This window comes from Pan paniscus, chromosome 20 (genome assembly GCF_029289425.2).
Source record: "Pan paniscus chromosome 20, NHGRI_mPanPan1-v2.0_pri, whole genome shotgun sequence".
Classification (NCBI taxonomy): Eukaryota; Metazoa; Chordata; class Mammalia; order Primates; family Hominidae; genus Pan; species Pan paniscus.
The window spans coordinates 20,979,584-21,003,666 of NC_073269.2; the positions used below are offsets into that span (position 1 = coordinate 20,979,584).

Consider the following 24,083-nt stretch of genomic DNA (forward strand, 5'->3'; position numbering starts at 1 on the left):
CTCGTGATCCACGCGCCTCGGCTTCCCAAAGTGCGGGGATTACAGGCGTGAGCCACCGCGTCCGGCTTGGGTCACTTTTCGAGTATACAGCGGCTCCTCTCTCCTTCCTCCCTAGGCCCCCACTGCCCCGACTCGCAGGCCGCAGACAAGGCTGAGAGCGCTACCTTGCTTTCCCGCGCTCGCCTCGGTGCCTACTGCGCCTGCGCGAGCTGTGAGGTCGGGACCCAGAGACACCCGCCCCAACTACTGGCGTGCGCCCTCTGCTGTCGCCTAACGGAACTCCAGGCGCGCGTGCGCACGCACCCCAAGCCCCGCCCCCCCAGGCTGCCGGCGCGCGAGCAGTTGGCGCCGCTCCCTGCCTTCCCTCTCCTATAGTGGAGCGGGGCCTGGCCGCCCGAGTCGGGGGTGGAAGGCGGGGGCCACATAATGCCACGCCCCCGCCTCGTCCCCATTTGAAGCCCCGCGACTCTTCACTGCTGGTCAATCAGAGCCCGTGCTCTCCCTAGTGCCGGCCAATGGGAGGTGCGCTCGGGCTGCTTCCGGCTCCGCGCTCCGCTCGCCCCCTCCCAAGGTCTCCCCGCGACTGGCGGGACGCAGGGGCGGGCGTCGGCCGCGGTGACGCGCAGCGGGCCTGGAGCCAATAAGGGGCGGGCTCGGTGCTGATGGACGGTGCTGGTGGCCAGTGGAGAGGCGCTGGCCGCACTTCCCGTCGGGGAGAGAGTGTAATATGGCGAAGACCTACGATTACCTGTTCAAGCTGCTGCTGATCGGGGACTCGGGGGTGGGGAAGACCTGTGTCCTGTTCCGCTTCTCCGAGGACGCCTTCAACTCCACTTTTATCTCCACCATAGGTAGCGGGACCGGGGAATGGCTGGGGGCGCCGGAGGCCCGGGCTGGGCGCGCCCCTGAGGGGCTGGGGCTGAGGGATCTACAGGGCTGGACGGGCCGAGGGCGCTGAGAGGGTCGAGGGGGCCTAAAGGGAGAAGAGCAGTCGCCTGCACCGCCGTTCGGGGGTTCCTGGGCCGTGGTGGGGGAGACCAGGTGCCCATTTTGCAGATAGGGCGACTGAGGCTCCGACCCTCAGCCCGCTCGTTAGGGCGTGTTATGTCTTGGGCTGGGGTCTTCGCGCCCGTCCTCTCGATCTGTCCTAGCAGCAGCCCTCGAAGCGGTTCTTTTGAGGCTCTTGCCTTACAGAAGTGGAAACTGAGTCATGGGGAATTGGCCATGGGAAAAAGACAGTGGCATCTCACCTTAATGAGCATTTACTATGTGCCAAGTGCTTCACGTGCATTTTCACACTCTCCAGTTCTTGGTGCTAAGTGCTGTTATGAGCCCGTCTCACAAGATGAGGAATCTGAGGCTCAGGGAGGGCATGGAACTTGCCCAAGGCCACACAGTCTGCAGGTGGTGAGAATGGGATTTGATGGAATTTGAACCTGGCTGTGTCTCAACCCAAAACTCGAGGCTTAGCTCTCCTAGAGAGATGCCACTGCACACTCCCAGCTGATGACAAGCTCAGCTAATGCACCTTGGAGCCGGGACTCTAACCCACACCATTCCTGCTCTTTTCTCTGGAGCGTTCAGAGGTTGAGCCCCTCTCCCTGACCATGCTTCCCCTCATAGGTGTATTTTCCTCTAGAAGGAATGATAAGAAGAGTCAGGACCTTTTCCCTGCCCACCTTTCATCCTGCTCCAGGAATGACAGCAATGGCAAGTGAGAGCACTGCCTGCCCTGGGACCTGTCATCCCCAAGAAGATGCAAGATAAAAGCCTCAGCGAGAAACTAAATCAGCCACTGCCACAAACAGCCTTGACTTCCCTATCAAAGGGCCCAAGACTCCGGCTGTCACTTTAGAACAGCTTTTCCCGTAGGGCCAGCCCACATTGTGGTTGAACAGAATTGGCTTGGTGCATCTCAGTTGTGATGTCCACAGAAGTGGAGCTGACCTCTCTCAGTGCCACAAAAGCAGTCCTGGCCCACAATGAAAAGGTTTGACCCGGGAGTAACACCTATCTGAGTGGCTTGTGAGCTCTGTAGCCCTGCTAGGGATGGGGAAAGTGGGGGAACGGTCACTAAGTCCAGGAGTTTATTCCGACTCAAGAAAACCTAGGGAATGGCCTTTGCTTTACTGTGTCACTTTGACAGAATCGTGTTATCTCCCTGAACCCCAAGATAATGTGCTAATTCCATTCTTGCCCTCCTCCAGGAGCTATGCTTTATTTATTTTATTTTATTTTATTTTATTTTTTGAGACGGAGTCTAGCTCTTTTGCCCAGGCTGGAATCCAGCGGCACGATCTCGGGTCACTACAACCTCTGCCTCCCGGGTTCAAGCAATTCTCCTGCCTCAGCCTCCCTAGTAGCTGGGATTATAGGCACCCGCCACCACGTCCAGCTAAATTTTGTATTTTTAGTAAATACAGGGTTTCACTGTGTTGGTCAGGCTGGTCTCGAACTCCTGACCTTGTGATCTGCCTGCGTCGGCATCCCAAAGTGCTGGGATTACAAGCATGAGCCACCGCACCCAGCGGAGCTGTGCTTTATAAAAGTTATATGCCAGATGTAAAATAGAGAGAATTGACTGGAAATCATTACGTCTGGTTTCCAGTTGCTGTTTGCCCTTGAATGTGCACTACCCGTCTCTGAGCCCTGCTGTCTTTAGAGCAGGAGTGACACTGTCTGCCCAGCCTAGTGCCCTGGTGGATGAGGATTAGAATTAGACAATAAGGGGTTGTCACCACAACCAGAGGCCATCTAGAGGAAGCAAATGAATGGCTCCTGCAGTGACAGCATCCAGCCTCTGTAGACAGATGTTTCTGAATTCTTCCCCCTCCCCCACTCCAAGGCTAAACTTTAGGGTAATTCTTGTGCTCCAACCAATCAAGAAGTGGCGTTAATTCAGCCTGGGCAACATGGCAAACCCCATCTCTACAAAAAATAAAATAAAATTAGCTGGGCATAGTGGCTCACCCATGTAGACCCAGCCACTTGGGAGGCCAAGGTGGGAGGATCGATTGAGCCCAGGAGGTCAAGGTGCAGTGAGCTGTGATGGTGTCACTGCACTCCAGCCTGGGCAACAGAGCGAGACCCTGTTTTAAAAAATAATAATAAAAATAAAAGAAAGAAGTGATGTTAACTGTGAGCAGACTGGCTTGCATTCACTCAGATCCCAGTTTCCCGGCCTTCCCCACAAACCCCCCTCTTTTTTTTTTTTTTTTTTTTTTTTTTTGGAGACAGTCTCTCTCTGTCACCCAGTCTGGAGTGCAGTGGCACGATCTCGGCTCACTGCAACTTCCGCCTCCCAGGTTCCAGCGATTCTCCTGTCTCAGCCTCCCAAGTAGCTGGGATTACAAGCACCCACCACCATGCCCAGCTAATTTTTGTTTTTTGTTTTTTTTTTTAGTAGAGATGGGGTTTCACCATGTTGGCCAGGCTGGTCTCGAACTCCTGACCTCATGACCGCCCACCTTGGCCTCCCACAGTGCTGGGATTACAAGCATGAGCCACCGCGCCCAGCCCAACCCCCCTCTTTAGAGTTACTTTGAGCTTTAAAGAGGCTTTCTTCCATTTACAGATGAGGATGTGACTTGGTGAAAGTTACCTAGCAAGGTGGAGGTGGCACCTGACCCTAAGATCCCTCCCTCCCACCCCTTCATTCCCCTCCTTCCATTTGTAGCCTTCTGTCTTCTAGGAAAGTCTAATTCACCATGACCTTGAAGGTCAGGCCTCATAATTCTTAGGCCTCGTAAAGTTTACACTTCCTAATTAAATTTGGCATGTTAATAAAACCCAGAGGAGTGTAGGGCGGAGTGCTGCTGTGGAGCTTGGCCAACCTAACAGTGCTCCTCGATTTTTTGTGTCCCTGTACACGTGTGACAGGAAGTGGGGAATGTTTTAGGAAGCCCGGGCACACTGGGCTGTCTAGTCCTGAAGCAGTATCACCTTAATGCTTAAAGGTGATTCCATAAATTAGTCATACGTGGTGGCGCTTGCCTGTATTCCCAGCTACTCAGGAGGCTGAGGCAGGAGAATCGCTTGAATCCAGGAGGCAGAGGTTGCAGTGAGCCAAGATTGTACCAGTGCACTCCAGCCTGGGCAACAGAGCAAAACTCTGTCTCCAAAAAAAAAAAGAAGCAATTCTATATTGGCTGAGTGTACCTCTGGGTTTTCTTTATAGACAAGGATTGAGTGGCTGTTCATTTTCTGCCACTCAATCCTTAACATTTTGCCAAAAGTTACATTTCACCAAAGCCTATTCTCAGAAGCCCCATAGATCATTTGTGGTGTGAACTTGGCCCTGTAGCTCCCTGGAATGGGTTCTCACCAGCCTGGCTCGGCGCCACTGCCTCCTCAGGGGCCCATTGATTCCTCCAGTGAAAGGGTTGGCATTTGAGAAAGTGCTTTGTGAACCGCTCAACACCGCGTAGACCCTGTTGCGCGTTAATACTTTGATCCAGCCATATTTTGCCAGTGTCTTATGTGGGCCAGGCAGCCATTTTGGCAAGAGGGCTGCAGAGAGGACACAGGTGAGTCAAGGTGCGTGCAGGACTGGGGTACCAGCTTCTAGCAAATGTGTATTCAACCCCTGTGTGTTCAGTCACTGGAGGTAATAGCAGTGGATGAGACTTGTCAGGTCCCTGCCCCAGGGAGCTTACGTTTGAGAGGGCGAAAGTCCAGTGCTGGGGCTGGATGGATGGAATTAGCATCCCCACCCTGGGTTCAGAGAGGCGCAGCCAGGCCTGGGCCTCAAGTCTTCTCCAGCAGGGACTTGAACAAACTCCTGGTGGCAAAGGCTGGGTCTGGCTGTTTCTCATCTACATGGGCCATTATGATCTGCAAGCATTATGCCCAGGTCCATGCAGCAGATACATAAATGTATGTCAGTTATGTTAATAAATAGGTAAAGGGAGAACTGATGAGGATGGTCAGAAAGGTTCCCCTGAGGAGGGAAATTGAATGGGAACCTGAACAAAGGGATAGCCAGGTAGCTACAGAAGAAAGAACTTTCCAGGGCAGGGAAGAGCAAACATCAAAGCCCCGAGTCAGGAGCATGCTTGGAATGTTGAGGAAATCGCTGTGTGGATGGGGTGGCCAGAGAGAGCAGGTCATGAGCCAGAGTGCTGAGAGGTGACCAGGTTAGGCAGGACCTTGACACACATGAGCAGCTGTTTCCACTTTATTCGAGGGAAGTGGGGCAGGGAAGCCACCGAAAGAGGCTTTTAAAAAAAATAGCTTTATGAGATAGAATTCGCATACAGTTCACCCATTTGCAGTGTACAATTCAGTGGCTTTGGGTACATTCACAGAGTTCCACAACCATCACCACAGGCAATTTGGGAACATTTTTATTATGCCAAAAAGACACCAACCTAAGGCCAGGCACGCACGGTGGCACAGTGGCTCACGCCTGTAATCCCAGTACTTTGGGAGGCTGAGGTGGGCAGATCACGAGGTCAAGAGATTGAGAACAGCCTGGCCAACATGGTGAAACCCTGTCTCTACTAAAAATAGAAAAATTAGCTGGGCATGGTGGCGCGTGCCTGTGGTCCCAGCTACTTGGGAGGCTGTGGCAGGAGAATCACTTGAACCTGGGAGGCAGAGGTTGCAGTGAGCCAAGATCGCACCACTGCACTCCAGGCTAGCCAAGATCGCACCACTGCACTCCAGCCTGGTGACAGAGAAACTCCATCTCAAAAAAAAAAAAAAAAAAGGATACCAACCCTTCCAGTTTCCCCATGTGCCCCCCAGCCCCAGACAACTGCTAATCAGCTTTCTGTTTCTATGAATGAGCCTATGCTGGACATGTCTGTTAATGGAATCTCACACTAAGTGACCTTTAGTGTCTGGCTTCTCTCAGCATCCTGTCTTCAAGGTTCATCCACATTGTATAGCATGGATGAGTACTCCGTTCCTTTTTATGACTGGGTCATATTCCGTTGTATGATTGGACCACATTTTGTTCATCCATTCATCTGTTGGTGGACATACTAGAAAGTTTGGAGCAGAGGGCCGGGTGCGGTGGCTGATGCCTATAATCCCAGCACTTTGGGAGGCTGAGGCAGGCAGATCATTTGAGGTCAGGAGTTTGAGACCAGCCTGGCCAACACGGTGAAACCCCATCTCTACTAAAAACTCAAAAATTGGCCGGGCATTGCGGCAGGCACCTGTGGTCCCAGCTACTCGGGAGGCTGAGGCAGGAGAATCACTTGAACCCGGGAGACAGAGGCTGCAGTGAGCCAAGATCATGCCACTGCACTCCAGCCTGGGCGACAGAGCGAGACACCATCTCAAAAAAAAAAAAAGAAAGTAAGTTTGGAGCAGAGGTTAGCTGTGTAACATGGTTAGGGTTATATTTTTGAAGGCTGGGGAGGGGACTCTGGGGGAACAGTGGGAGCCTGGGGAACATCAAGGTGGCTGCGAGGTCACCGTGGGGAAAGGGGATGAAAGCAGGAGGTGAGAGACAAGGAAGATGGGGTCAGCAAGGCTTGTTAGGAGGTGATCTTCAAGGGGGCCTTAAAGGAGGAGAAGTTTGCCCAGCTGACGGGCCAGTGGGACACAGACCACCCACAGAAAATGAATAGCGTGTACAAAAGCTGGGGGCAGGAGAGAACGTGACCATGTGCATTGACGCATGGTGGGGCCTAAGGCCCTGTGTGCCTGGGGGTCAGTCAGCTGCAGGATGTTGGGGAGCGAGGGACTCAGGCCTGCAGAGGGCTCTGTTGAGACCCACTCCGTACAACTGCCTGGGGTGGGGAGGCGGGTTCAGCTGGCAGCAAGGGACAAGAGCAGGGCTTTGCCACCCGCGCCCCCTGGGTTTGCTCTGCACTGCTCCCATCAGCTCTTGGAGAGGGAAAGTATCTCCAAGTGTTTCCAGATCTGGATATTCCGACATCCCGCATGCCCAGCGCCAGGCAGGGTCTCCGTAAGCCACAACAGCTGTCACCTGCACAGGTTGGTGGCGCACAACTTGGGAAATGGGCTGACAGTGACGTGCCTTTTTTCTTTTTTCTTTCAGGAATTGACTTTAAAATTAGGACCATAGAGCTCGATGGCAAGAGAATTAAACTGCAGATATGGTAAGAGTCATTGTTCTCTGTCATTCTCTCCACCTGGCGATGGCTTCAAGCCAGAAGCCCTTTGCCTTCTCCCTCCACCGTCCCTGTGACCTTGGCCTCCATTTCTTGGTGCCCAGTCCTGGCACATGGGGCTTTCTCCAGAAGCTCCTGGAGGTTTATACCCAGCCCAGAGAGCTGTCCTCTGCTGGCTGCAGGGCACCAGGGCCTGCAGCATCATAGGCACAAAGCTGCCCAGCCCTGGCTAGCTCAGTGTTCCACAGTGGGCACCATCTGGGTCTGGCCTTCAGAGTGGGCTGCTTCTGTTGAACGGGAAGAGAGCCCTCTCAGTGCCAGGTGCTGGTGACGCCTGCAGGGACTGTGAGATGCCCCAGCCGAGAGTTTCCTTTTGAGCCTCTCAACCCACTCAGAAGCATAAAGGTCCAACTTCACTTCCTCTTTTCTCCCCTGGGGCAGGCCTGGCCTCCCTTCCTAGCATACAGACCGAAACCCCAAACCGAAATTAAGCTGAGGGCCGGGCCCCATGTTGAGACCTGTTTCCATTCCTGAGAACTAAGGGTGACTTCCCATGCACATACAATTAGGGAAGTGGGGAGACTCCAAGTCGCCATCGCTGGCCTGACTCTAGTTTGCTGAGACTGAGTTCAGGTGGCGGGTATAGTGGGGTCCTGCCCTGCACACATGCCACTCGCATAGAGTCACTGGCCCTGAGCAAAACAAAGAGAAGTCACATTTAAGAGCATGGTGCAATTTCCCTGTCACCCAAACCAGGCAAGTGCCTTTGAGTGGGAGCAGTGTGCCAGGAGATGGGCCACGAAGTCATCCTCCCTCAAGTCTCAAAGTGTGACCGGTCACCCCCACTTGCCAGTTTCAGGGAGCCCCACAGCTACCCTTGACTCCAGGTGCTATTCACCTCTTCTTTTTTTTTCTTCTTTTTTTGAGACGGAGTTTCGCTCTTGTCGCCTAGGCTGGAGTGCAATGGCGCGATCTTGTCTCACCGCAACCTCTGCCCCCGGGGTTCAAGTGATTCTCCTGCCTCAGCCTCCCAAGTAGCTGATACTACAGGCATGCACCACCACGCCCAACTAATTTTGTATTTTTAGTAGAGACGGGGTTTCTCCATGTTGGTCAGGCTGGTCTCGAACTCTCGACCTCAGGTGACCCACCCACCTCGGCCTCCCAAAGTGCTGGGATTATAGGCGTGAGCCACCACGCCCGGCCCTACTGTTAACCTCTTAATCTGACTTTGGGAGTCGGGTAGGTTTAACTTGCAGTCCATCCTGCAGACATTGGTAGTAAGTCAAGCTCTGGCTGCCTTGTAAGTTCCAAGCCACGGAAGTTTCTCCACTTCCAGCACGTTGGTGCCACGTCACCCTTTGTTCCCAAGTCCAAAGTGACACTGCATCAGCAAGCAGAAGTTTCACTTTCCTCCTGCCTTCCTCCTTCTGCTCTTAGCAATCGTGGTGAGGTTAGTGACTCAAAACTCTTCTAAGGACTGTGGTTGAAAAAAAAAATGACTGTTTTTTTTTGTTTGTTTGTTTTTTTGAGACAGAGTTTTGCTCTTGTTGCCCAGGCTGGAGTGCAGTGGCACGATTTTGGCTCACTGCAACCTCCGCCTCCTGGGTTCAAGCAATTCTTCTGCCTCGGCCTCCCAAGTAGCTGGGATTACAGGTGCCTGCCACCACGCTCGGCTAATTTTGTATTTTTAGTAGAGACGGGGTTTCGCCGTGTTGGCCAGGTTGGCTTCGAACCCCTGAATTCAGGTGATCCACCCGCCTCGGCCTCCCAAAGTGCTGGGATTACAGGCGTGAGCCACCGCACCCGGCAAAAATGACTGTTCTTAACCACTCATGTCTCCTGCTGCTGGTGTCAGAAAGTCAGCTTAGCTCCAAGCAAGGTGTTTCTGCACAATCCAGACGTATAGAGCCCTCCGGGTCCCAGCAGGGCCGTGGGAGGAACCCTGGGCTTGGAGACAGAAGACCTGAGTCTTGCCCTGGCTCTGTCACCAATCAGTTAGGTCACCTTTAATTTTTTTTTTTTTTTTTTTTTTTAGACAAAGTCTCACTCTGTCAACCAGGCTGGAGTGCAGTAGCGTGATCTCAGCTCACTGCAACCTCCACTTCCTTGGTTCAAGCAATTCTCGTGCTTCAGCTTCCCGAGTAGCTGGGATTACAGGCACCTGCCACCATGCCTGGCTAACTTTTGTATTTTTAGTAGACAGGGTTTCACCATGTTGGTCAGGCTGATCTCAAACTCCTGACCTCAGATGATCCGCTGGCCTCAGCCTCCCAAAGTGCTGAGATTACGGGAGTGAGCCAACACGCCTGGCTTTTTTTTTTTTTTTTTTTTTTTCCTGAGACAGAGTCTTACTCTGTCACCCATGCTGGAATATAACGGCACGATCTCAGGTCACTGCAACCTCCACCTCCCAGGTTCAAGCGATTGTTGTGTCTCGGCCTCCTAAGTAGCTGGGACTACAGATCCGCGCCATCATGCCCGCCTAATTTTTGTATTTTTAGTAGAGATGAGGTTTCATTGTGTTGGTCAGGCCGATCTCGAACTCCTGGCCTTAGGTGATCCACCCACCTCGGCCTCTTAAAGTGCTGGGATTACAGATGTAAGCCACTGCACCAGGCCAGTTAGGTTACCTTTTTTTTTTTTTTTTTTGAGACGGAGTCTTGCTCTGTCACCCAGGCTGGAGTACAGTGGTGCAATCTCGGCTCACTGCAGCCTCCACCTCCTGGGTTCCAGCAGTTCTCCTGCCTCAGCCTCCCAGGTAGCTGGGATTACAGGCACGTGCGTGCCACCATGCCTGGCTAATTTTTGTATTTTTTGTAGGGACGGGGTTTCACCAAGTTGGCCAGGCTGGTCTCGACCTCCTGACCTCAGGTGGTCCACCTGCCTCGGCCTCCCAAAGTGCTAGGATTACAGATGTGAGCCACTGCGCCTGGCCAGTTAGGTTACCTACCTTTAAACCAAACACTAAGTACCCTTCAAGCCAGGAGCTGGGCTGGGCATGGGTGTGTCTTGCCCAGGCATCACCTCCCGGGCAATGGGCCCTGTGTTCCTTGTCATGCAGATGAGGAGGGACTTTCCCCATCATTCAAACCAAGATGGCAGGCCTGAAAGCTTTTCCTGAGTCCCAGCCACCCTCAACAGCAAGAGCTATGTTCCTGAGCCACATGACTGGCTCTTCTGTGAACCAGAAACTCCAGGGAGAATTCCCTGGAAGCAAAGGTGCAGAAGAGGAGAAGGCGCATGGGTCAGGGGTCCCATCATGGCTCTGCCACATCAAATGACCTTAACCCCTCCAGGCCACAGTGTCCTTCCCTGTAATAATAGGGAGATTAGAAGGTGCTGCCTTAGCAGAAGAAGGTATCACAGTGGCTGACCGGTGAGAAAGCCAGGCATCCCGGGTAGATGCTCCTTGTCTCCTACTGGGGACAGTTATTTTCCTTTAATGTTGCTAATATCCCTTCTCTTCATGTTTAGGGACACGGCCGGTCAGGAACGGTTTCGGACGATCACAACGGCCTACTACAGGGGTGCAATGGTAGGGATTTTTTGTTTGGTTGTTTTTATCTCCTTTTTAAGTCAACATGGGAGCGTCACTGTGCATTGGTTACTAAAGCCTAGATGTTTCTGTGGAGCCCGTGCCCCAACTCCTCAGGGCTCCTTGGTCCCAAGTTAGTCTTAGGAACAGGCTTTGTGCCCCGGCCCACCCCCATGTACATACCTCCCCTTCTGGCTGCAGAGACAATGCAGGGTTTAAATAAAGTGGAAACGTAATTCTTTGGGAATGAAGAAAGACACAGGAAGCCGGTTCTTCCAGGTGAGCTCAGTGCGGTCGAAGCCGGCATGCCCCAACTTTTAGGAGCTGTCACATGACCTGCATCTGTCTCTATGAAATTTGCTACCAAAAGCTTGAAGATCTTCCAGGAGCTGACCTGCCCTGGGCTGTCGGCCGTTATATCCGTCACTCAGGCCTGAGGCGGGATGACGTGATGGGAAGACTCAGTCATCATCCCGCAAAACATTTCTCAAGCACCTTCTCTGGGCCAGGCCTTAACCAGATGCAGAAGGCGGCCAGGGATGGGACGCGGTCCTGTGTCAGGGGCCCTGTGTGTACATGGCAGGGCATTCAGGGGTAGAGGGAGGAGGAGGCGGAGCCCCTGGACCTGGCCTGAGACCCTGGCTTGCCCACTGAGCTCCATCTCCTGACTTGGAAAAGGGAACGGAGCACAGCACTGTGTCTCAGGCTGTGCTGAGGATAAATGGCTGCCTCTCCCCATTCCCAGGTCCCTCTGCTCCCCACTCTTTCCTCCGCATACCCCATCATTTAATTGCTCAGGCAGCTGCCTGTTTCCTCGATGAGGGCAGCGCCACATCCTGGTCCCTGCCATCTGCCTGGCCCCGGGGAACCTGCTGGGTCTGCAGTAGTTGCTCAGGAAAGACTTGTGGAGGGTGGAGATGAATGGAGGCATTATGTGTTTAGAGCATCCCACACAGCATCCGAAACCTCATGGAAACCCACTCGTGTGGGCTGCAGCCTTAGTGTGCCTCAGTAAAATTAATGTATTTCTTTCCCCCCACCTCACAGTTCTCTGGTGGAGGGTGGGCAGGCGGCCTGAGGGCACTGGGGTCTTGGGGAGCTTCAGCCTCTGGAGAAAACTGTGTGACCTGGGGCCTGTCCTGATCTTCTCTGGGCCCAAATAGCCACCTTCCACCCTGCCCTGATCACCAAGCCCTCCCCTGCACCAGGCAGTGGGCCCAGGTCTTAGCTCAGATTATATCATTGCATTTTGGCTGTGAACCTCTTTGTGCAGGCGCCATTGTCTTCCCTGTTTTATAACAAAGAACCTGAGGTTTGGCCCGGTGGCCTGCCCCGCTGAAGTTCACTCAGCAGGTAAATGGCTAGGCTGGGCTGGGCTGTTTGTCTCTAGCACCCACATCCTCAACCAGCACCAAGATGATTGTGGCTTTCCATCCTCCTAGACCCAGGCCAACCTGAACAGATGCCACCACTGGCTGCATGTGGCTATTTGAATTTACCCAATTAACGTTGAAAATCCAGCCAGGCGCAGTGGCTGATGCCTGTAATCCCAGCACTTTGGGAGGCCGAGGCAGGTAGATCTCTTGAGGTCAGGAGTTGGAGACCAGCCTGGCCACATGGTAAAATTCCATCTCTACTAAAAATACAAAAATTAGCTGGGTGTGGTGGCGGATGCCTGTAATCCCAGCTACTCAGGAGGGTGAGGCAGGAGAATCGCTTAAACCTGGGAGTCGGAGGTTGCAGTGAGCCGAGGTTGCACCACTGCACTCCAGTCTGGGCAGCAGAGCAAGAATCCGTCGCTTAACTACTTAATTAATTAATTAATTTTAAAAAACATTGAAAATCCAGCTCCTTGGGTCAAAGCAGCTATGTTTCTGATGCCCTAGAGCCTTGTGTAGCCAGTATCAGTCATATGGGACAGCACCACCATTGCAGCTGTGTCCTCATCTCTGTCAGCATGCTCATAGACCCTTGGGCCTCAAAATCCCAAGTTTGGGAAGCATTGGATGCCTAGAGACCCATGGTGAGGTTTGCCCAGACGGGGCCCTGGAAAATAGTCACTTGGAGCCCTGAGGGGTGTTTCCAGGAAAACCTGGAATAGGATGGCTGGCTCAGTGTTTTCCAGGTGCTTCTGCTTGATTCTAAGAGAGAGCTCTCCCCACTGCCCCACTAACGTCCAGGTTCTCCCCTCAGCTCCCTGAAATAGGTATAATCCAGGAAGTTGAGTCTTAGGCACTAAGTTGGTGAACTTAGTGGTGAAGGCAGGAATCCTGGGCTTTCAGAGGGTCCAGTCCCCGGATAAAGGGCCCCACGCCCCCTGTCCCTGACCATGTCACAGTCACAGGGTGTGCCCACCGTGGTTGGAGCATGGCAGACATCATGGGCCACTGCAGCCTTGAGGTTCTTCGCCATGGTTGCGGCTGACTGTGAGGCCATTATTCATGTCCCTGAATTCCCAGGAGGATTTGGGGTTGCAGTGACTTTCTTGCCCCATCTGTGTCATTTTTGTCCCACAATCTTGGACCCACACCTGTCTCACCATTACCACATGGCCCATGTCCTTATTCTGCAAACTTGGATGGCCCCAGACAACTTGGCCAGCAGCAGAAGTCATCAGTGCCCTCAGGTGCCACAGATGCAGGGCTGGGCCTGGGGAGCAGGTAGCGAGGAGGAAGGAAGAAATCCAGGCCTGGACATGAGCAGGCCACGGGCCTTGGAGCCCAGGATGCCCGGCAACAAAGGGGGACTTGTGATGGCACTGCAGGCTGGCCCGCTGTGGGCACTCCACAAGGACATCGAGAACCACACACAGACCGTCAGAGGGTGGCCCCCACATGTGGGTTCTGGGGCTGAAAAAGGCCCAGGGATATTGCTGAGAGGATAGGTGTCATCAGCGCTTTTGGAGTTAGCCCCTCCCCTCCCCGCCCCCCGTGCTTGAATCTTAAAGGTCACATCTCTGTGCCTCAGTTTCCCCTTGCATCGCATGGGCATGTTTGCACTTGTCCACAGCAGTAGCGAGGCTGTGGACCCAGGCTGAGGTGGGGCTGCCCCGAAGCTCTTCCAGGACCCACGAGCCTTCTCCCAGTTGCTCACGTCTAGGTTAGGGAACTGGAAGGGACTCGGCACTCAGCTCCATCTTCACACAGCCGGTTCCCTCTGTGGTGGGGTCACTGGAAGTTGTGTGGATGTCGGGTCAGGACTTCCTGGGCTCAGTTGTGCCTGGTAGGTGGCTCAGGCAGAGCGTGGGGTGAGCAAGGGGTGAAGAGGAGGCCGATTGCAGGGGAGGGTCAGCGTGAGGGGAGTGCTGCTGGCAGTGGGCCTGTGGACCGGCTCCCACCGTCAGGCTGCACCACCCCGTGGGCCATGAGGGGAGCCAGCCGGGCTTGTCAGCGAGGGCGTGGCAGGGGCTGGCCTGTGAGGCAGAAGGGTCACCTCAGCGGCCCGGGGGGCAGGACAAGGCTGGTGCCAGAACCCAGCAGAAAGAAGGGCCACAGGGATGGAGAGGAGGGGGCTGGCTTCCGGGGCTCCACAGAGGTGGGGAGGGCGGCAGCTAATGGGCCTGGCTGTGCAGTGGGTGCTGGGCTCCCCACCACTGTTCTCTGGTGCCGCTGAGGCCTCCCTTCCAGAGCCTGCAGCCGATCAGGCACCTGTGTCTTCTCTCCCCGCGCAGGGCATCATGCTGGTCTACGACATCACCAACGAGAAGTCCTTCGACAACATCCGGAACTGGATTCGCAACATTGAGGAGGTGAGGCCCTCCGGCTCCTCCCACTGTCCCTGCTTCAGTCCTTGTCCCAGAGCCCTCTGGTTTACTCATGAGAAGGCCAAGGTGCAGAGACACATACAGGCCACTTGCCCACAGCCTCCTAGTCAGGGACATGGTGGGAGCAGGGACTGAGATGCAAGCAGCCGGCCCCAGGGACCACACGCTGGCCTGGCCCCACCCCAGAGCCCCTCGGAGCCCATCCCTCCAGCTAGGCTGTTGGATCTGGCCAGTGTCATGGTCATAAGAGAAAGGATATCCAAGCTTGTGGTCACCGTGAGTGTTGGGTGCTTTCTAGAGAAGGAAGGGTCTAGCACAGGTGTGACCCTTGTAGTTGGAGGGTGTGGTGAGCAGGCGTCAGTTGTACTTTGAGCTATATTGGAGCAGGGTGTGACCTGGTACAAACGACCTGTGTTCAGACCTTGAACCATAGAGCAGTGAGAAGGAGGCCAACCCCTCCTCCCCTCCCAAAGCCAGCATCTTCATCTTCTGCTCCCCAAAGAGCTGACCTCACCCCCAAAGCCTTCCTGGCTGCCGGCACCTGCAGCTTTCTATAACTAACCAGGTGGGGCTTCAGGTCTGAGGCACAGTCAGAGAACTTTTCCCATCTATAAAACCACAGCAAAAGGGCATATCACTGTCCACCCAGGACTCATGGACCTCCCAGGCCAGGCTGAGAGGCCACCCCATCATTTGTGAGTCATTGCACTGGGCTCACCTCCCCAGTGACCCTGAGAGGGCTGTGCTGCCAAATTTGCCAGTGCAGGGCTGCACCCCAGCTGGGAAAGCTGTCTTCATCCGTGGAGAGGAGGAGAGCCTGGTCTTTGTGAAAGGTCTCTGTTTCTGGCCAGCGGGCAGGAGCCACCTTCTGGTTCATGGGAAGTGAGGCAGGGAGTGGTGCAGTAGGTTCCAGAGACCAAGTCTGAGCTGGTGGAAGAAGACAGCAGTTTCCAGTGTCCCTGTCCTCCAGGAAGCGTGGTCCGCTCCATGGGGACCCAGGGAGACTTGACGAAGGAGCTGCCTTTGGGTATGAGGGCAGAGTTTGGGCAACATCAGACAGGGTGGTGAAGTGCCTGCAGCTGGTGACGGCCTCGAGTTGCGACCACCTCAGGCACGGCCTGTTTCTGGAGCCCAAAAAGAGTTGAAATGTCAGGGCCAGGCGAGGTGGTTTACGCCTGTAATCCCAGCACTTTGGGAGGCTGAGGCGGGCAGATCACCTGAGGTCAGAAGTTCGAGACCAGCCTGGCCAACATGGCGAAACTCTGTCTCTACTAAAAATACAAAAAATTAGCCTGGTATGGTGGCAGATGCCTGTAATCTCAGCTGTTCGGGAGGTTGAGGATCGCTTGAACCTGAAGGCAGAGGTTGCAGTGAGCCGAGATCATGCCACTACACTTCAGCCTGGGAGACAGAACGAGACTCCATCTCAAAAAAATAAAAAAAAAAAGTGTCAAAGCAGAAGGTCCCAGGACAACAGCTGGGGCCTCTTGCAGAGGAGCCAGGGAGGGAAGGAGGAAAGCCAAGGTCGGGGGGTAAATATCTCAGCCTCACTCACCTCCCATAGGCTAGACCCGCCCAGCAGCCCAGGTGCAGGGGCTTGATTGATACAGCCATAGAAGCTGCCAGAAAGCATTTCAGAAAATGTGCATTTGCTCAGAGTAGCAGCTAGAACCCTGGCCCCAGCCCTGGCATTGGCTGTGTGACATGGGGCCGGCTGCTTGGCCTCTCTGAGCTTCAGCTTGTCCCTTAGACCAGGCTGTACCTAGCAGTCCTGACCCCACCGCTCTGATTTCTGGGGACAGACTGTGTGTTGGCAGAGGCACCTGGCCTGTGTCATCCGGTCTGATCCCCCGTCTGTCCCCCTCCCTCTCAGCACGCCTCTGCAGACGTCGAAAAGATGATACTCGGGAACAAGTGTGATGTGAATGACAAGAGACAAGTTTCCAAGGAACGGGGAGAAAAGGTGGGCATGGTGGCACAAGGGGCAGAGGGCCTCGGGGTCTTGGGGTTCTTGTGCAGAGGCCTTCCCCTGTCCCTTCTCTGCCCCAGGGGCCTGAGATGAGTTGGTCACCCCAGTGGGGCACGTGCCATGGGATGACAGAAGCACACACCCAGCCAGGGCTTCTTGGGTGCACTCTGCGGGCATCTCATCAAAACCTACCATGGCCCCGCTCCAGACTTTCAAGACCACGGGAGCGGGGAACAGATCCATAGTTTGATCCCAGCGGGTCCCCGCCACCCTCCCATCTCAGCTGCCATCCCCAGCACTCCATGCCCTGTGAGACCCTGTGGAGGGGCATTCACTATAGAATCGAGGGAGCGATCCAGGAAGTCACGCCCACAGCCCCTGCCCTGTTGCTGCTCCCTCTTGGCGCCGGCCCTGGCTTCAGCTCCTGTTCTGGGCAAGCTCAGATGCGCCCAGCAGCTGGTGTGTTCATGCGTGTGCCTCCCTCTCTCACAGCTGGCCCTCGACTATGGAATCAAGTTCATGGAGACCAGCGCGAAGGCCAACATCAACGTGGAAAATGTGAGTCCCGGGCCCTGCTGGGAGACACGGGGCCTGCAGGATTGGCCCCTTCAGGCTGAAGGGGGAGCTGGCGTCCTCCGAGGAGGTCCTGCCGGACGGACCAGCCTCAGGCTCAGGGCTGCCAGTAAGTCCTCTGAGGGACATTTCCTGGGCAGTGCCATGTGCCAAGCACAGGCAGCCCCTGGGAATGTGCCATCAGCAGGGACAGGCCCCACAAAGGGCACCTAGGACGCATCTCACGGGCTCTTGGGCAGCCCTGGGGAATAGGCATGGTTTTACAGGTGAGGAAACTAAGGCTCAGAAAGACCCAGCTCTGTGTTTACCCTCTCAGCCACACCACTTACCCTGGAGAGGCCCCTGTCAAAAGCCCAGACATAGCAGGGAGCCCTGATGGGACCCGGGCCCATGCCACCCTCCCCTCTCCACGGGGCGACCCCAGCCCTGCGGCCGATCCTGTGATGTTTCCCCATCCTAGTCATGTTTCCAAAGCGGATCTTCCATATCACTCCCAACCTAAAGTCTCTATGCTGACGTGAAGACAAAGGCTAGACTCCTCGCCTGGCGTGGAAAGCCCTCCCTCACTGGCTACAGCTGGTGTTTGCTACCCAGGGCTCGGGCCTTGCCCTCCCCAGGCTACCTGGGCTGCTCCCTTCTCCAATACGTCACTGCATTTCCCTCCTGTGTGCCCCTTTTTCTGCCTGCCAGGTTCCCTTTTCTAGTCAGGGCCTGGCCCAGGGGGCCTCTCCCCAAGAACACCTTCAGTCTCCCCTGGGCCTTCCTCTGTACCCCAAGCCACTCTCCTCTCCAGAACCTCCCACATCATGGGGATGTATGTTGGGATCACGCCTCCCGCCATCTCTGTATGTCCCCTCCTCAAGGCTGTGACAGCAGCTCAACCCTTGGCTGTGCTGGGAGATGAACCTGCTCCCGCTCCCAGCCCTGCCAGGCCAGGACTCCGAGTGAAGCTTGTTTGGCCACAGAGCTGCTTGCCTTTTTCCCTGACCATCAGAAGGGAGGCCAGAGCTGACAGAACCTAGGAGTCAGAGACAAAGAACTGGGCACTCCTTCTAGATCCTTCTGGATTGGTCGGTTAACTGCTGGGTTCCTTTGGACAAGTCACTTGGCCTCTCTGAGCCTCAGTTTCCTCTCTGGCCAACTGAGTGTCGCCCCATCTCAGAGGGCTTAGGGGACGTGGCGCATGCATAAAGTCCCGTCAATGCTAAGGTGCTCTGTGGAAGTGAGAGTTGATGTCAGAGAGTAAGGGTGGTTGGGAGGCAGAGGGAGCCGGGGAAGGACAGGAGCTGGGGCCGGACAGGCCAGATGAACCCACTGCCAGAGGCGGGCATCAAAGAGCCAAATGGGAGGCCCACGCCTGAGAAGCTGTCTCGCCACACCCGCTGTACACGGGCGGCTGAGGACTCAGGGTCCTGCCATCCCAAAGACTCACAATGTGCTTATTCCACAGGCATTTTTCACTCTCGCCAGAGACATCAAAGCAAAAATGGACAAAAAATTGGTGAGTGTGTGTCCTTCCGAGATCCCCGAGTGGATCTCTGGGATCCAGCCATCATCGTTAGCAGCAGTGATATGACGTGCCCTAGATCCTGCTTTTTAGGGCCCAGCCAGACCCCATGGGACATTGCTGGGAAAGGGGGAAGAGTTTGCAGGTGTGGCTGGGGCATCAGCATCAGGCAGTGCCAGCCTGGGGACGCTGCCCAAGCAGACAAGGCCGTGCCCGGTGAATCCCCAGGCTAGCAGGGAGCACACGGCCTTTTCCATTCCACTTAAGGGCCAGAAAGACAACATGGTGTGCAAGGACAGAGAGCCACGGCTCGGAGAAAAGCCTCCTAGGTCGCTTGGGCAGGGCCAGGGCTGGTGTCTGATAACTGCTGGCTCATCGTCTTGACAAGCATGGCAGATCAAGAACCTGCCCCCGCTCCACCCCAGCCCCAGATGCTACAAGTTGTGACAGCTCTGCGACCTTCATTGTGTCCCAGGGTTCTCTGAGGCCTCCAGGGAAGTCTGCATGAATCCCTACCCATCTACCCTCTCATTCGTTTCTTGCTTTTTTTGTTTACCACGTTAGCAATTTCCTAGTCCACTGTGCTCAGTATCAATGGTGCTTTCTTGACGGAATCAAACACTTCCCTGTACTTTGGGGGCATTTAGTGCCTAAACGCTGTAGTGACCCTTCCTCCCTCGCCCTGGTTCCAGCAACTGCCCTTTCCCGGCCATGTTACATTGGTTGTCCAATCGAGGAGCACACGGCGCTCTGTTTGTGGGTTAAGTCTGGTCACTTGAGAATGCACATAAAATACAAAATGCCGTTCAAGTTTTACATCTGATGTAAGCAAATCTGTTTTGTAATTCTAAGATGCGGTGTGTTGAACAGTGAGGCATGTGATTGATTTAATAGCAGCTCTTTGGCCATTAAATCAAAATGGGAAACAGTTCATGGAAACCAGTGCACTGACCAACAATAATTTGGGATTTTCTTGCAATTTTTTTTTCAGTATAATGGTTAAAATTTGATTCTTTTTTCTTTTAGTTTTTTTATTAGTTAAAAAAGAGATTTTTTTTTTTTTAGAGTCTCACTTTGCCACCTAGGCTGGAGTGCAATGGCACCATCACAGCTCACTGCAGCCTTCAACTCCTGGGCTCAAGCAATCCTCCCACCTCAGCCTCCCAAGTAGCTGGGGGCTATAAGCACACGCCACCATGCCTGGCTAATTTTTTTTCTTTTTCTTTTTCTTTTTTTTTTGAGAAGGAGTCTCGCTCTGTTGCCCAGGCTAGAGTGCAATGGTGCAATCCCTGCTTACTGCAACCTCTGCCTCCCAGGTTCAAGCAGTTCTTCTGACTCAACCTCCCGAGTACTTGGGATTACAGGCACGTGTCACCACGCCCAGCTAATTTTTGTATTTTTAGTAGAGACGAGGCTTCACCATGTTGGTCAGGCTGGTCTTGAACTCCTGACCTCAGGTGATCCACCCGCCTCGGCCTCCCAAAGTGTTGGGATTATAGGTGTGAGCCACCCCGCCTGGCCATTTTTTCTTTTTTAAGAGGCAGGATCTCACTTGTTACCCAGGCTGGTCTCAAACTCCTGGGCTCAAGCAGTTCTTCTGCCTCGGCCTCCCAAAGTGCTGGGAAGGGTATGATGGGGTGGGCGGATAAGTGAGAGAGTGGTTGGAAGGGGTGGTATATAGCAGATGGAAAATAGATCTGTTTTTGAAAAACCAATTATCAGTTGTAAGAGAATTGGATGGATGGGTAGAAGATAATGGATGGATGGTTGGTTGAAAGGGAATAAATCGATGGTTGATTTGTTGGAAGGAGATGGTTGGATAGATAGATGATTGGTTTGTTGGTTGGTTGGAAGGGGATGGATGAATGGTTGGTTGGAAGGAGGTGGTTGCTTGGAAGGGGATGGATGGATGGTTGATTGGTTAGAAGGAGATGGTTAGTTGGAAGAGGGTGGATGGGGGGAAGGAGATGGATGGGTGGATGGATGGTTGGAAAGGGATGGATGGATGGTTGGTTGGTTGGATGAGGTGGTTAGAAGGGGATGGATGGTTGGTTGATTGGTTGGAAGGGGATGGATGGTTGGAAGAAGATGGATGGTTGGAAAGGGATGGATGAGTGGATGGTTCTTGGTTGGAAGGGATGGATGGTTGGTTGATTGGTTTGTTGGTTGGAAGCAGGTGGATAGATGGATGGAAGGGAATGGGTGAGTGGATGGATGGATGGTTGAAAGGGTATAGATGGATGGTTGGTTGGTTGGTTGGTTGGTTGGTTGGTTGGTTGGTTGGAAGGGGACAGCTGGATGGACTGGCAGATGATGGATGGATGGTTTGATGGCTGATTGGTTGGTTGGATGGCTGGAATGGTAATGGATGCATGACCTGGCAGATGATGGATGGATGGTTGGATGGCTTGTTGGTTAGTTGGTTGGTTTGGCTGGTTTGATTGGTTTGGTTGTTTGATTGGTTGGTTGGTTCGTTGGTTGGTTGGTTGGATGGTTGGTTGGATGGTTGGATGGATGGTTAGGTGGATGGCTGGTTGATTGTGAGACGTAGTGCTGATTCTCAGTGATAACCTCAGAAAACCTCTTGTGATTTCAGGAAGGCAACAGCCCCCAGGGGAGCAACCAGGGAGTCAAAATCACACCGGACCACCAGAAGAGGAGCAGCTTTTTCCGATGTGTTCTTCTGTGAGGAACACCGCCTTACTCTGAGCCTCGCTCAGCCCAGCTGACTGTGCCTGTTCTGAGTGAGCCCCTCACTCAGCCGGGGCCCTCCCACCTCCAATGCCCCGCCCACGCCGCGGCCACCGGGCCCACGGCCACCAGAATGCAATTGAGAAATCGTTTATTTTAGTAACTGTCTGATCTTTTTCAACTTTGGAGATGGAATAAGTTTAAAATTTGCTATTTTTCCTGTAACATCTGCTGAACGGGCCCACCCACACGTTGTATATCCAGAGAGAGGGAGGGAGTCAAGGTGTGACCGTCGACCATAGCCAGTGTCAGGCCTCTGCCTCTGGGCCTTTGCTTTGTGGCCTCACCGCAACACAAAGCTCCACCAGGAGGCTGGTTCATGTCCCCTACCACGGAAGCAAGGTCCTAGAAGGCCAGCGGTGGTTCCAGGAGCAACAGGTCCCAAACCCTGAGCAAGGCAACCGATCGCCAGGCCCAGGAAGCATCACCCAGGAGATTTGGCGCCCACTTCCACCTCTTCTCTCAGTTTTGGACAAGTGACAAACCATTTTGCCCCCTCACTCTTCTTTTTTAACTGTTAAACCAAAGGAAAGCACAAATGAAGGAAATCCTGTGTAAAGCATTGAGAAGGAAAGAAGCCTGGAGCAGCCTCTCCTGTCCACAGCCAGGGGTTAGGTCTGCAGGCCCATCTGCGGTCCCCATTGAGCATCAAGGGGATGCTGTGTGTGCTGCAAGTGACCCCGAAAACAACCACAGCCGTCACATGGTCCTCCTAAAGTTGGGGCACCCTCCTCTCGGCACCAAAATGGCCCCCACTCCTTCGTGTCCTCCCGCTGTCTCCAAATCGGACGTTCTTTCTAGCTGAGATTTTTATTTTTCCACATCTGTAGTGCCATGAAGCGATTCTGTCTTTGACTTCCAATGGCAAACCTGGGTGATCGGGAACAAGCACGTTGTACCCTTGGCTGGACATGGCCAAAACACGAGGCATTCCACGGCGGCAAGCTGACCGCACAGCAGTCTGGCTTGATTTTCAGCCGTCATCATTGGGTTCTGTTTTGACAGCTCTGCTGTCCCATAGGGACTGCGATTGGGACCAGGTCAACCAAGCCAGGGGGGTGTCATCAGCCTTTTCTTTTTTTCTTTCTTTTTTTTTTTTTCCTCCTTAAGCTGCTGTCAGTCCAAACCATTGGCATCATCGTTTCTTTTGAATTAAAACCAACATATCAGCAATAGTCTGCTCTCCCTGGGAATCTCTAACATGCTCTGTTTACATCGATAAATGCACTTAAGGAAAACAAATTAAAGCTCATCTTAAAGTCCAAGGATTTTTATGTCCACATTTTCCCTGTAGGCCACACGGACATGGCCAGGTGCTGGGGGTGGGTCTGGACAAGATGGTAGAGCCCATGGGTTACCCATCGAGCGGCCACCTCAGAGGAGATGCCACCCATCATCAAAAGACTAAATTGGGAAAAGAAGCCTCCTGGCTTGGTGCAGTGGCTCACATCTGTAATCCCAGCACTCTGGGAGGCCAAGGCGGGTTGATCACTTGAGCTCAGGTGTTCGAGACCAGCCTGGCCAACATGGTGAGCCTGCGTCACCTGGCTTCTGGCACACAGCTCGGCCACTGTGTCCCTTCTGCCTCCCTGGCAGGTCCTTCTAGGGGCCCTCTCCTGGCTAGCTTTCCAGGGCGTTCCTTCCACTCTATCCAGGGTCTTTCCCAAGACCACCCCCAGGTCCAGTCATTTCCTAGGACTTGGCAGAGAGCTGTACTCACAGCCAAGATCACAGCAAAATCAGCAAAGGGAAAAGGCATGCAGAGTGAAGTCCAGAGGCAACCAGACAGAAGCTTCCAGAATCCTCTCACAGTGGGGTCACACACCCCATGCTTAACTCCCCCAACAATGAGTTGTAACAACAGGTGTGTAATGTGTCTTTCGTGAAAGCTAGTTGGCAGTTCTGTGCCCAGGTGTTTATGGGGCCAGTCACATAGGAACCCTCTACCTGGCACTTACCAGGATTCCAGACTCCTACAAAGAAAGCAGGGGTTTAGGATAAACCGCATCATTTGTACAGAAAGTGTAGGCACCTGTCATGAGCCACGCATGTAGGGAAGTTTTATATCCGTAGGGAACTTTGCCAACTGCAGGCCCACCTTGCCAGCAGGCCTTTCTCAGGAAGCAGCCTCAGATCTATTCATTCTTTTCTGCACACACTATGCTTTTAGATAGGCCAGTGGCTTTCAAGCTGCAAATCCAGGCCAGACCCAAGTCGGTTTCACCTGCCACTCTCTATTCCAATTTGAATGTCTCATCGGCACTGTAAGCGTAACACAGCCCTGACCCTGGACTCCATCCCTGCCTTCCCCATCGTGCCCACAGCTGACCCCTCCTGAGTTGTAGCCATGACCACCTGAACCTCTGTGACCACTTCCTCATGGGTTTCTGGTCCTTACCTCTGTCTTTCAAACTATTTTCAGAGTGTCCTTACAAAACTGAAATCAGTGTCACCTCCTTGCTTAAAGCTCTCCCCAGGGGCTGGGGTGTGTGGCTTATGCCTATAATCCCAGTGCCTTGAGAGGCTGAGGCAGGGGAATAGCTTGAGGCCAGTTCAAGTTCAAGACCAGCCTGGACAACATAGTGAGACCCCATCTCTAAAAAAAAAAAAAAAAAAATACAAAAATTGGCCGGGTGCAGTGGCGCATGCCTCATCCCAGCACTTTGGGAGGCCGAGGTGGGTGGTTCACCTGAGGTCAGGAGTTCAAGACCAGCCTGGCCGATATGGCAAAACCCCATCTTTACTAAAAATACAAAAATTAGTCAGGCATGGTTGCACGCGCCTGTAGTCCCAACTACTCAGGAGGCTGAGGCAGGAGAATCGCTTGAACCTGGGAGGCAGAGGTTGCAGTAAGCCGAGATTGCGCCACTGCACTCTAGCCTGGGTGACAGAGC

At 53.8% G+C, this 24,083-nt stretch overlaps 1 protein-coding gene across 2 annotated transcripts; it reads left to right on the plus strand.

Annotated features, from left to right (window-relative positions):
• The first annotated feature begins 283 nt into the window (after positions 1 to 283).
• Positions 284 to 22,454, plus strand: RAB8A (RAB8A, member RAS oncogene family). 2 transcript variants are annotated; one of them, XM_003813565.5, is made up of 8 exons: positions 284 to 851; positions 7,016 to 7,076; positions 10,566 to 10,626; positions 14,297 to 14,374; positions 16,263 to 16,352; positions 16,851 to 16,916; positions 18,382 to 18,432; positions 21,035 to 22,454. In XM_003813565.5, the coding sequence occupies exons 1-8, from the start codon at positions 728 to 730 to the stop codon at positions 21,125 to 21,127; spliced, it is 624 nt and encodes a 207-aa protein (XP_003813613.1). In that variant the 5' UTR covers positions 284 to 727; the 3' UTR covers positions 21,128 to 22,454. The 2 variants fall into 2 exon arrangements, with proteins under 2 accessions (XP_003813613.1, XP_063456054.1); XM_063599984.1 differs by having other exon boundaries at positions 409 to 851; positions 18,706 to 22,454.
• The last annotated feature ends 1,629 nt before the right edge of the window (positions 22,455 to 24,083 follow it).